This window comes from Haliaeetus albicilla, chromosome 4 (assembly GCF_947461875.1).
Source record: "Haliaeetus albicilla chromosome 4, bHalAlb1.1, whole genome shotgun sequence".
Lineage (NCBI taxonomy): Eukaryota > Metazoa > Chordata > Aves > Accipitriformes > Accipitridae > Haliaeetus > Haliaeetus albicilla.
Window position 1 is genome coordinate 45857428 of NC_091486.1, and position 13245 is coordinate 45870672.

Consider the following 13245-nt stretch of genomic DNA (forward strand, 5'->3'; position numbering starts at 1 on the left):
CGGCTTAGAGCATCGCAATGGACCTCCCGAGAACCGGCGTGCTGCCCTAACCGACTGGGGGGGAGGGGGTCCGGGCTTCCCCCGCAGAGATGCGGGCCCTGTTTTTGGGGGGGGGGGGGAGCTGCCCGAGCCCCTCGGCGCGGGGGAGGCACGGCTATGGCTCTGCTCCCCCCTGCCTCGCTCCCCACGGAGCTCCTTTGATGGCACCTGCCTGGGTAGTTAAGATAAATGCCTCCTAATTGAGCCGTTGGAGAGCCAGGTCGCAGCCCCGGGTCAGAGGTCTCCTGAAAGTCTTAATTAGCCTTTTCCTAAGCATCCTACCCTTCCCTTCCCCGGGGAGCGTCTCTGCCAGAGGGATGGGGAGAGGCTGTGGGGCAGCTCCCCTCACCCCGAGCCCTCCTCCCCACCCAGGCAGTCAGGAAAGCATCACTGCTGGGTTGGAGCCCTTCTCTAACGACCACCCTTCACCTCCTCTTTGCCTCCATCCCCATGATCTTCACCTTACAGCAGCTCAGAGAGATCTGGGATCTCTGCCGGATTCCCCAGAGGGAAGGTCCAGGGGAAACCCAGTGTTCTAGTCCACCAAGTTATTTTCCTTGGACACCTGAAAAATGTGGTTGTTGGCCTACAGATTCATAGCCCTGCCCTTGGCTATGTGATACCTCCCACAGAAAAGGTCACCAGCAGCCACCAAGGAAGTCTCTGGGAGCTGACCCGTCACTCCACCACCTTTGTGACCAACGTGTATCCCCTTGGGATCCGCCCTTACAGCATCACCCACAAAATACTGTCAGTTCCCCCATCCTAGTGTGAAAAATAGAAGCCAGGGACCCAGTTTCCCACATCACACCATGGCCAGGTGAGGGGCTCAGAGGGGGCCAAGGTCAACCTACCACAACAACCAATGTGGGGTTACAGACCTAGGTCTTGTCAAGCTGTCTTGGTATCTTTTCCACCATGCAAGAGACCTTAGCGGGAGAAAATTGGGGAGAAAACTTCAAACCTCAGTGCTGAAGCCTGTGAGGATGTCAGGGCCATGCACCTACAGAAGAAAACATGGGCCACCCAACAGCTAACAATGTCTTTTGGGGGAGCAACACTGCAGGGCCCAGAGGCTAATCTGATCCTCAGATGAAACAAAAGGCAATCAGAAACACTGTCTCCAGTTGCAGCATCCACAGCTGGAGGAAGACGCTGGAGCTCAGAGAGACAAGACTTGCTACATACAACATAACTGAAAGGGGACTTCATCATGCAGGAATTAAACCCAAAAATGTGGTCTTTAAGAAAACTTTCAGCCTGCAGATTAAGGAACAGCAAGATACATAAGCTGGAACTCTGCGCATTTAGCATCAAAGAGAAACGTAACAGGTTATAGTTAGCCATTGGAACAACTTTCAAAGAGGCTGTAATGGATTTGCTGCTGTTAATTAATTTGGGGAAGCTCTGTGACCCCTGCTGTGCGGGAAGTCAGACTAGCTGATTGCACTGACATAAATACATCAGGCCAAGAAAGTGCTGCTGAGCCTGGACCCAGAAATAAGCTGGTTTCCCTGGTGAAAAAGTACGGTGAATTTGGGTACCCGCAGCCAGAACTGCAAACCTCAGCACTGCAGCTGGCAGGCAGAGCTCCCCCGAGCCGCCTGGAGCCAAGTTCCTGCCTAAACCCCGTAGGGAAGGGCCATCTGGACACGTTCCCTGAGCAGGACCAGCAGCCGAATTTCTTTTTGGTCACCTTTATCTCACAGCTGTCACCCAGCTCCAGTTTTCTCCTCCCTGTTGGGAATTTTCAACCCTCATCTCACAGGAGAAAGCCCTCTGCAAAGTCTTTTTTGGGGCTGGAGAGGAAAGGGACGGTGTCCTTTGTGTTGCTTTCATCACCTGACATTCTGGAGGTACAAGAAGGTGAGATGCCTCAGGCTGGAGAGAAGTGAGCACGAGTGTCCTCAGCAGCTGTGCAATCCCAGGAATGGAGACCTGGAAATCCTGACAGCCAGAGCCTGCTTCAAGGACTTTAAACAGCCACGAGATAAAAAAGCACACCAAAGCACACCTGCAGGATCTGTCCTCCAGTACGTCAGTGCTTGGTATCTCGCACTGGTTAACACAAAAGCCAAGTGCACGGACTGCACCTCCCCGAGACAGCCCCACCCAATACACTCCTGCTGCCCAAGGAGTGATGGGACATATCTGGATGGGCTGAAACGCCTGCACGTGACAGAACAGACTTTGTCCCAACTCCTTTACATTTAATCTGCTGGATGAGAAAACTCACACTGTATGTAGCCCAGCCCCCACGAGGGGTGCTTTCTTGTCCCCCAGCAGGTAGGTGAGCTTGCAACCTGCTTCTGGGAGAAAAAAGTCAGTTTTTCCACCAACCTGCAGCCTCAGCTGCGCTCTTTGTAACCATGCAGGATAAGGAGCCCCCATTTCTCCTCCTACAGCATAATCATTCTCTGCTTCCTAGCCCAAAGTCCTGCTCCAACACCCTTGTAGCACTCTGGTAAACTCCTGTAACACCCATGGCACATAACAGCCTGATGACCTAGTGCCATTATGTGCCAGGGGAGGTTTTACAAACATTTCTTTACAACACAACTCACCTCAGAGCCCGGCAAACTCATGCCGATGGAAGTCTGTGCCATACCAATTTCTTGTGCTTCAGTAAGGCTGCACATAGAAAGGTTCTGGAGATTCCCAAGGTGACAGGAACCTCTCTGCCAGGCAGCTTTATTTACCTGCCAAGTAAAGGAGCTGGTGTAGCATGGCACTGCCATGCTCTGTCATGCTCCTTTCTCCCCTTCTTTCCCATTTTGCAAATGCCCCGCAGCAGTGCCCCTCAATACCATGTACAGCAAAGGTTCCCTGCTGAACCAGCTAGGGATAATACACATTGCTGGAGATGCTACAGCCCTTCTCACCTGAAGAAGAATCTGTTCCCAAGCATGTTAACTGATGTGCACTGCACACATATTTAACAACATTCTTTATTTACATTTCAAAATGTAAAAAAAAAAAAAAAAAAAAAAGATAGATGCCAATTATTAAATAATTTCAGGAGAACGTCAAGAGCGTAGATCTGGCCTGCAGAGAGGACTGGGGCAGTGGGGGAACTGGCTGGAGTTGGAACTGCATGGAGCCAGCACAGGCCTAAACACTGGTGAAGGAACACTGAAACAAAGAAGAAACAGGTCCAAAATGCTGGACAGCCATTCCCAACTCATCCTACAACAGCAAGACTGTGCAGTGACACTGGGGGCCGCTACAGCGATTTTCAAGTGAGTACTACTTGCTGTATGCACTAGTTCATGTCAGCCCTGAGCTAGAGAACTCAGGAGTCGTCCTGGGTCTCCATACCAGGCATCTGTATCTAACTCTGAACTTAAAACCAACAGTGCCTGTTTCTCCTGGCTGATTTTAAAGGATCTTGACAAGTAAATGATTTAGCTGTCTGAAGTTGGGCAAGACAAATGCCGTTCTTGTCTACAGGCAGCTGAGAGGCAGCAGGGTGCAGAAAAGCAGTTCCTAAGACCTGGCTGGGAAGTAAGCAAAATGGCACCAGCCTTGTACCTAGAAGTGAAAAGTTTCCAGTCCCAAGTTGGATGTTGGCCAGAGATCATGTACTCCAAATTGAAATGATCAAGTCTGGGCCTGAGGACAACCCTAAGGGGACCCAACCCATCAGCACCTGTCTGCCCATCTGCAAGAAAGCCCATTAACAATGTTGTCCCCATCTTCAAAAGGCTATAAATGCCACCAGAAGTACCAGGGAAATGAAAGAATGATTACATTCCCTGTTGTCACTACCTCAAATAGGAGGAGCTCCCAAGAGTCTGAAGCACTGCAGATCTGAAACACTTTATTATGGAAGCAGGGACACGTCTTCGTGGTTAATGCCAGATGTCTTTGGAAATCATTTAATGGGGAAGGTCAAAAATTGTGGGGGTTTGCTTTTGTCAGTGCCTGCCTGCTGAAATTTGAAAAATCAGCAACCAAAAGGCTAATACAGCAGATTTTTGACAAGCTGCAGCTTGACACATTGAAATCTAGACAGATTTGTTTAAATGCTTGTGTTTTTTATGGTGAAGTGGGCGGACAAATGGAAACAGAATACTGTACGTTAGCCTGAGCTCTGTCTCGAGCCTTTGGTTTAACCAAAATGAAGCCTGAATAATAGTAAATGCTGGAAACATCTCCCTTCAGATGAGGACAGTGGTATTTTTTCGAGTTAAGACTATGTAACGTTAATTCCTTGGCCCTTCAGTGGTGGCAGTCCTGCAGCTGTACCGTGCAAGGAGGTTCAAGTCCTCTCTTCCTCCTCTTTTCTTGATCCCTGCCTGCCCCACACACAGATACTCTGCTTTCTGTAGCAATAGGAGAGTTCACCAACCTGCAGGTCAAAGTGAAGCCCCCCACCCCCAGACTGCCTGGGTAATATCAGCTGGATTCCTGCTGCAGTTCCCTTTCATCTGCTGGTTTCTAAAGCCGAGGCTTCAAGGCAGCCTAACCCCATCCAAGGCAGAGCTCCCACAACCCCATCTTCCCCCTGACTGCAGCTGCAAAATCTTATCCCTCTAGCACTGCCTTTGGTGTTTGTGTAGCTCAGACGGAAGTCAGTTCAGGGAGTTGAGCTGGCAAAAAACTAACGCTGTTAGAGAAGCATTTTCTGGTGTTTCACTGAGCTGAGTCAGCTCTCTGCAGACTCAAATGAAAGTAAAAATAAGTCAAGAAAAAAGCAAAAAACAGAGCAGCCCAGAGTTTAATTGCACTGGGTGCCTGTGAAGACTGGGACTTACCGCATTTCCATTTCATTGCTTTACATTTCCCCACACTGAGAGATCACAACTGGCAGCTTGGGTTTGTTATTTGGACCCGTAGGCACATTCTGGGGACAAACAAATACATAACGTTAAACCTTATAAAAGCACAACAAATCAAGTGAGTGACAGGTATTTGAAGACTGGTTAAGAGGTGTCTGTGCAACATCAGGAACAGGGAAATCTAGACACAGGTCTGAGCAGCATAGAAGCACCATCACGCATTTTGGCAGTGTTCAACTGGCTCTGTGTGCAGAGGTTTGGGATACAGACCACACCCTGATCCTTTGAATGGGAGGGAAAGAACAGAGGAAAAAACAGAGAGCTCCTCATGAGATACAGCAGGCATCATGTCACTTGAGGCTGCTCTGGCTTAAATTTTTAAAGTTCGTAATTACAGCTGCAACAAGCAAAGCAAACTTGTATTTGTACGGAGAGGGAATCTACACATGAGATAGCCACAAAGCAACCCTCATTCTGAATCTCTCATTCTGCTGGACTCACTGATCTTTCATGAGTCTCTTAATTTAGTTCCTTTAACTTGCCCCTTACTACAGTGATGCACAAAGCAGGCACACCACAACCCTTCCATCAGAGCTTCTGGTGAAGACAGCTAGCAACACATGGATTCTATCATGCTGTACAGTTCCTTGCACGTGACCTTCTCTCAATACCTAACAGTTGTCAGCTCTGTCTGCACCCCACTTTTTGGATTCTCTGATGGCAGAGGCCCTTGTGCACATTATCCCATGCGTATGCCATGAAGTTAAGTGTCGGCTGTCTTGAACTCACTGCTATTTGTTAAATCTACTCGTCACCTTGCCATGACACCCAGTCACAACATTGGTAGCAACCACTACCCTTGAGCATACTTATCTTCAGCTTCTGGAAGCCCATCAGAAGATTAGTTTAACTTTTCTTATTAAACATGCTGATCATGGATCAGCAGAACTGATGATTTAGCATCCACTGAATAATCCCAGGCAATGGCACAGAAGTGATCTGCTTTACACTCTTGTCTGAGTTGCTGATGGAACAGCTTTTCAATTCAGCTTCCTGAACAAATGCAAAGCATTGCAAATAAAGCCACAAGAACACAATCCCCGCTCAAAGACTAACTAGCAACTGTGAGAGCATAGCATTTCTAAAGTCAATCTATATGACAGCCTTTGCCTCAACAGATTTCCTGCTATTTTATAACGATGACAACCCATAATACCAGTTATCAGCACTGGTATTGCCTAGTATCCTGTAAACAGACAGTGGGAGAGAACAGAACAACCCTTGTTAATCCTCTACATGACTTTCCAAAGTGGACATTCAGAGAGAAACAGGCAAATTCAACTTACTTCAATTTTTCTCATGACCAACAGCCCATCAACAATTTTACCTAGAATGAGAAAATTTATCCACGTCAATATGGCCGTTTTTTACCTTTGCTCCCCCACACTCATCACAGGTATGTGCATTTTTGTTCCTCCTGGAAAGTCTTGTGCAGTATATAGCTACTGGGCACTTCAGGGTTTGTTACCAATCTCTAAACTGATAAAGGAAACAATCCCTCTTAAAACATTTTCCACATTAAGTGCATTTTCCCATTGCAGGGGTGGCACATGTAGAAATCTAGGTGTCAAGACCTACCATCACCAGCTGTGCTAAAATACAGCATGAACAACCTCTCTATCAACACAACCTTTGTAATGATGCAAAAATGGCAATGAACAATATCAGTGTTACTTAAGAATTGGAGGAATTACTAAGTAGGACATCAGCTTCAAGGCTGGCATTGAAATCCTACAGCTCAAGTGGCAGTACATGAAAAGTTAGCAGATGTGGTTTCATAGAATTACTATCCAAAAACTCTGCTGAAAGCTCCATCCTTTTTAGTGGAAAAGAAAGGTATCCCTTCACTCATCTGTCACTTCTGCCTGGCACAAAGATTTATGTAGTAGCACAATACACCGAGCAAGGAACTGATCTAAAGCTAACGTGCAAAAAAAAAAATGTTTCATTTCAACAGTGATCCATCTCAGTGTCTGGCTGCACAGATACCTCCACTGGCACAAGCGAGGGGGGAAGAACAAGCAGTTCATGGCTGTTTATTCTAGCAGCTGCACCACAGGGAGTGTCTGTGAGCTGGTATGCCAGGCCTCTGCTGCAGGTACTCACCAAACACAACGTGTTTTCCATCCAACCAGTCACATTTGGAGCATGTAATGAAAAACTGACAGCCGTTGGTACTTGGACCACTGTTTGCCTGGGGGTTGAGAATGGCAAAGTACAAAAAGCGTACAATTTAAGACTTCCCAAAACTGAAGGCACACACATCTCACATAGGAAAGAGTTGTTGCTCTAGACCTAGCTTAGCTTATTTTTAGCTTATTGCTACACAAACCAAAGGAAGCAAGATATACATCTGCAGGAGAGTACCCTGTGCTGGGATGTGGTATGCCACCAAGTCTGATCATGCCAGCGTGTGCAAGAGCCAGGTCACCAACTTTTTATTATGCTTCTATGAAGGCACATTCAGCACAAGACTGTGCTGAAATCTGGGCTCTAGTGCATGCTCCTGAAAAAACGCTGAACTTTTTGGTGATGAGTACTTACTGGCTGCAGTATTGTCCTGGGGAAAACTGAAAGCCAGGAACCAGGGCAGAAAAAAGCACAGCCGATTTCTGCTATTTGGAAGGTTTCCTCAGAGTAAGTTAGGGGAGAGTGTCTGTTCCAATGATCAGGATGAGAGAGGCAACAATCATACTGGCACAGGGCTCACAGGAGCAGTGTGATGCTGATGTGAAATCTAATTCACACCTCAGCACAACACCCAGGGCATTTGCGCTCTGCTAAGAAAACAGCTCTGCAACACTTAAGTCCATTTCAATTTTTCAAAGCTCTATTGACAACTGGGAGATACTAAAGCATGTGTCTCTGCTGACAGGTGAACTGGGCAAGTTTCACAGCTGTAGGACTGCACAGGACACAGTCACATTGGATTTTTACTTATTGCTAGCCAGCTCTGGAAGGATCCAGCTGGGATGGATCATGGTTTGGCCCAGCAGAGCAACTCCAGAGCCATGCCACTTTAACACAAGGCTAGCAATACCAGCATGGATCCCTTCTCTCACACCAGGGTACACTGGTTGCTTAGCTGTGTCATGACACCTCTTTTTGGGCCGTGTTTTGAACTGGATGAATAACTAATCCAAATGGTGAATGCCCTAAGCAAGTGGTTTTAAGAGCAGGGCAGCTGAAAGAGCTGGGGAAGAAGCAGCTGTGGATAGAACACTGAAGCACTGGCTCTACTTGATTTCTATTGCAAAACTCAGTGTATTGTTCCTACCAGACAACATGCAATGGTTGCAGTTTTTCCTACAATGTTGAACAGGAAGCATATGTTATAAAAGATACCATGGTAACACTGCTATGGCTTTGAAACTCCCAAATCTCTTTGTTTCATCCTTGCTGAGGTCAGTGTTTGATAACAGTATCAGGGAAGAAGAAAACACCACCACTTGCCAGCGTATGAAAGCTGTAAGAATCAAGCTATTCTGAAAGCTGACCAAACAAAGCCTGCCCCAGCACTCCAACAGGTAAAAAAGAAAGGATGCTACAGGATCAGGACTTTTATGTTACTCAACACATTAACCCATGAAAAGTCTTCTGACTAGTAATTACAAGGCAGGTCTTTCAGACCTTGTATCCAATGGTGGAGATTTACGTTGTCCGGCAAGTAACTTATACACTTTGGAAAAGGGCACAGAGAAAGTACGAGAAGATTTTTAGTCTTATAATGTCATTATTTTATACTCACCATAGAGAGCAGCCCAGGAGCAGAGTGTTTCAGCTTGAAGTTTTCATCTGCAAAAGGACCCCTATATATACTGGCTACTCCAGTGCCGTCTCCCTGTGGGAGAGAGGTGCCCAGTCAGCCACAGCATTTGTTCTGTAGCAATTCAATTTAAAAATTAATTTTAAAATCCCCAAGCAAAAGGACAGGATTAAACTCAGCCCAAAATGGATGCTGTACTGCCATTTATATACACCAGCAGTGAACACATTCCATGTTTCATTTCTGAAGAGGAACAGTGACTGGTTTCTAACTACACATTAAACTGTTTGCTATCCATATGTTGGCAGAAACCCACGGAGGTGGTAAGGCTTAAGTCCAAGCCTCCCAGAGTGAGGTGGAGGCTATAGATTGCTTGGTACAGACCCACCTGGACTTGGCAGGGAAAAGGGAGGGGACGTAGAAGTATGGGCTGGTGTGACAAGGAAAGAAGAAGTGGTTGTGTGGAAAAAAGTCGGCTGATGGTATGCTTACTTATTTCACCTTATTTTCTGTGACTTTACTGGAAACAGGGAAGTGATCTCTCTGTTCAGCTGGAAGAGTTTCTAAAATACAGAGTTTCTAATTTTTGCTGTACTTTCTACTAAGTCAAGACATCTCATACTTAACTACAAGCCTGAGCACTCAGATCTCAAGACACTTATAAATTCAAGCAGCATAGCCTGGAACAGCTGCAGATTGCACGTTTTGACTGCTCACAAGTTTATAACTTTGCGTAGTTCACATAAGACACATTAACTTGTGAGACTGCTGGAAGGCCACCCTGCCCTTTGGTCCAGCATTGCAGAGACACTCCTGTGTGATGCCAAAAGGACCGAGCAGGGACCTTTCAGTAGAATGGCCTTAAAGATGCTGCAGTGGGGAACCCTTCAGGGAAAGCTGTAGAAGCAATGCAAACTGGTATCTCTGGCACGGTCAGTTAAATTCACTATTCTGACAGTAATTTTTTCCCTTTCTGTGTTGATTTTCCCTTTCTTTGTTGCTTCAGCCCCATTTCTTCTGCCTTGCTGCAACCTGTCTCCCTTCGTTGCCTTTCTACTTAACACATACGTTCTTTATTAGGCCAAACTTAACAGGAAAATAAGATGTCAGTAATATACCATGTGCAGGTCCACATCTGTTGCTCTGCTTGCCTAGCCCTTGCTTCTTTTCCTCCTATTCTCTGTGGTTCACTTAAACTGTTGGCTCTGAGACAGGAACATACACGCTATCTTAGTGGCCGGTGTGACCATTCTTGCTCCTCAAGTGGCTTTGTAATAAGTGTCATTTATAAATTACAAATACTGGTGTAATCTGTAATGCTTGTTGAGCTTCAGTAGAAGTAATAAAGCCCAGTGGAACATTTGAGCAGCATCACAATTAGCAACTACCTAAAAGTCTGGCGTGACTGAGCCACCCTGCTGTGTGGTCAGTTCTCTCAGTGACTTTCATACAACCAAGTTTTATAAGTTTGGTATTAAAAAAGCTTTATCACCCCCCTCATATTTTCAAACACTTCCAGAAATGAGATAATTCTACTGGGTCCTAGGACAGTGAAGAGACCCTGTGGTCCTCCAGCCTTCCCCATACACTCAGCTTATCCCCAAGTCAGAGCATGACCACCACTGCAGACACAAAGTCTTTTCTACTTTGAGACAACTCAATAACAAAAAGTTAGTTTTGATTTAAACTCTCTCTTGCAGTAGATACTTGGTTCTGTACTTAGGGTTTCTCTCCACAAAGCTAATAGAAATTCGCAGGGTTTCCTGTTTGGGGGAACAGGAGAAGGGGAAAGGACAAAAGTGTAAAAAAAAAAAAAAAAAAAAAATCTTTGCAAGTTTAAAAAGCCTCTAGCTGTACTGCCATGGTTTTTTTAGACAGGAAATATTTTGGGAAGGAGCAGTTATGTTCACCCAAGACTCCAGATTTGTTTTCAAGTACATTACAGTCTGTTGCAGTAAGATGGCAGCAATGCTATGAGGAAACCTCCAGTTACTACTGGGTACCTCAAAAGAGATCCCACAAATCAGCACGGGCCCTTGGAAACAGTTGCATAATATACCATGCAGAAAAAATACAAAAAGAATAGAGAAGTACATACGTTTACAAAGTCACCTCCTTGGATCATGAAATCCTTTATTACCCTAAAGAAGTAAAACAACTCTTAGTTCTCTGTAGACAAATGCCTCAAGAAGCTTAATCTGTGTGATCTCTGACCTGGCACAACAGGAATGGGGGATCCCTCCCAGTGACCCCAACATACACATCTGAGCACCCCCAAATCCCCCAAAGCTAAAGAAGGATGACATTAGCCACGATCTACAAATGCCTCCCAGACCTAAAATGCCTAGAGGCAGGCCTCAAAACCACATCTAGCTCAGACTGCTACTTAAGTGCCTAAACAAAAGCAGATGAATTACCTGTGGAATGTGCTTCCTTTATAACCTATAGGGACACCATCTTTCCTGCAAGGAAATAAAAAGGAAAGTCATTGCAACTTACTGGATATCCCAACACAAAACCCTCCCAGGAATTCAGAGTCTCAAAGCATTGCCCTATACGTTAGTAACTGCCTTGATATACAATCGAGTGCTGCAGCGTGGCTCTCAGCTGGTGCTATCAAGAGGCAAAGGGAAACCACAAGTGGGCTCTGCACATTAAATGACATGGTACCCTACAACAGCCATACTATCAGCTTTACAGGATCCCACTGCAATTTGTATCATGAGCAGGTGGACTTTTTAGAACAACCTCAGCATGAACAAAGTCATGCCCAAAAGAGAAAGTCTGCCATCTCTGTGACTGGCTGAGCCCGTCACAATTTCATCACAGCAGATTTCTGTAACTCTTTCATTTTGTACTGGTATAGTAAGAAAAACTTCCAAGTGAGCCTTCTTCCTACTCACCCAGCCCTGTTTGTCCGAGTAGGCTGCTTAAAAGGATGCTATAACCCGCTTACCTGAATTCACCTGTACAAAACTGCCTGGAAAACAAAAAAGAAAGCAGAGTGTGAGGCAGATCTGAACTCTGAGGACACAGAGGGCTGCATTCAGCAAACAGGCACTGACTGTTGTGCAGGACCCTCCTTACTGCATCGGGAGTATCCCCAGTGAAATGGGAACAGGCAGTAACTCCTCCCCACTTCCATTTCAAAACAGACTTCTGCGCTTTCTGTAGTCGAGGAGGTCAGATATCTAACACCAAGGTTGTAAGAGATGGTGAATGTGGGCCAGGCAACGTATTTCAAAGAACAAGGTATATCCATCTCTCCCGTGGAAGCAGGATGTCCAAGCGGTACATCCTTCAGTCAGTGGCAAGAGAACTGTGTGGCGAGGAGAACTCTACCATGACATTGAGGTACTGCCTTTTGTAAGTGCACTGAGTGTATCAGAAGCTCCACAGAGGGAGCAGAGAGGGACCGGAGTCTTTCACCTTCCAGCCAGATAGGCTGCCCCAGGGGATCAGGATGCTGCACGGTCACATCTCTCTGGGAACAGCGAGAGGAGCAAAGCAGGTGCAGAGCCTTGCTGGGGGGCAGGTGGTAGCCACCCTGCCACCAGAGACGCTCCTGCACCAAATAACCTTCGCAGCCCAGGTCCAGGCTGAGCTGCAGGAACGCCGGCTGCTCCTTACCTGAAGTTCTCTGCCGTTTTGGGTACAACGTCGGCAAACAGCTCAATCTTCATGCGGCCGACCTCCTGGGGAGACGGTGGCCAGATGAGCCTCCACACACACACCAGCCTCCCCACCTCCGCGCCCGTGGAACTCCCACAAATTCAACCTCCTGCTGCACCCCCCCCATCCCTGCAAGCCCTCTCCTGATGCACCTCTACACCCCTCCCCGCAGAGCTCCCACAAGCCATTCCCAATGCCCCCCCATAACCCTACAGCCCCCCGATGCTCCCCTGCAACTCCCTCCCGCTGCACCCCTCCAGGCTCTTTCAGTTACACCCCTGAACCCCCCCTCCCCAAGGTACCCCCGCCATCGCCCACTGCGCTCCTACACCCCCAATTAACCCCTGCAAGACCCTTCCCCCCGCCGCTCCGTGCGCCCCTGGGTCATCCCCTATCCTCCCCCCCACTCGGCGCTCCCCTGCAAGCCCCCCCCCACGCCGCGCAGCTGCCGGGGCCGGGGCCGCTCCCTCACCCACCTGCCCGCCGATAGTAACATCGAAAAAGACCACGGGGTTGTTGGGGTTGGATGCCAGCACCGCCATTGCGGTCGCCTCTCCCGGAAGCGGAAGTGGCAGCGGAAGCGGAAGCGAGGGGGGCCGAGGCCCCCTGGGAGCCGGCCGAGACGGGCGGCGCAGGCGCAGGGCGGGCGCTGAGGGGAGCCGGTGGGTCGGGAGCGTTTTGCGAGTGGGCCCGGCCGTCCCTGGAGTCAGCCCCGCCACGGTCACTGACCTGTGACGCCAGACCGCGCCGGGAGGGCGTCAGAGACGCGCCAGAGGGGTTTAGGACATCGGCGTTCTCGTGGCCGTCCTTTGTCCCTCACGGACAGCTCCGGGCTTCCCGCAAGCAAATTCCTTATTTCCAGGGCCCTCCCGTCCGAGATGGTTCCCCTTCCCCGGCAGGGCTGTGCTTCAGCAGCGCGCGGGGGCC

At 47.9% G+C, this 13245-nt stretch overlaps 1 protein-coding gene across 2 annotated transcripts; it reads right to left on the bottom strand.

Moving 5' to 3' along the window:
- Positions 1 to 1223: 1223 nt before the first annotated feature.
- PPIH (peptidylprolyl isomerase H) lies at positions 1224 to 12929 on the bottom strand. 2 transcript variants are annotated; one of them, XM_069780497.1, is made up of 10 exons: positions 12795 to 12929; positions 12277 to 12341; positions 11603 to 11626; positions 11064 to 11108; positions 10745 to 10787; positions 8629 to 8721; positions 6987 to 7074; positions 6167 to 6207; positions 4797 to 4885; positions 1224 to 2738 (listed from the first exon to the last, which is right to left on the bottom strand). In XM_069780497.1, exons 1-9 carry the CDS (start codon positions 12858 to 12860, stop codon positions 4817 to 4819), a joined length of 534 nt encoding a protein of 177 aa, XP_069636598.1. In that variant the 5' UTR covers positions 12861 to 12929; the 3' UTR covers positions 1224 to 2738; positions 4797 to 4816. The 2 variants fall into 2 exon arrangements, with proteins under 2 accessions (XP_069636598.1, XP_069636597.1); XM_069780496.1 differs by lacking the exon at positions 1224 to 2738 and adding an exon at positions 2970 to 3171.
- Positions 12930 to 13245: the final 316 nt, after the last annotated feature.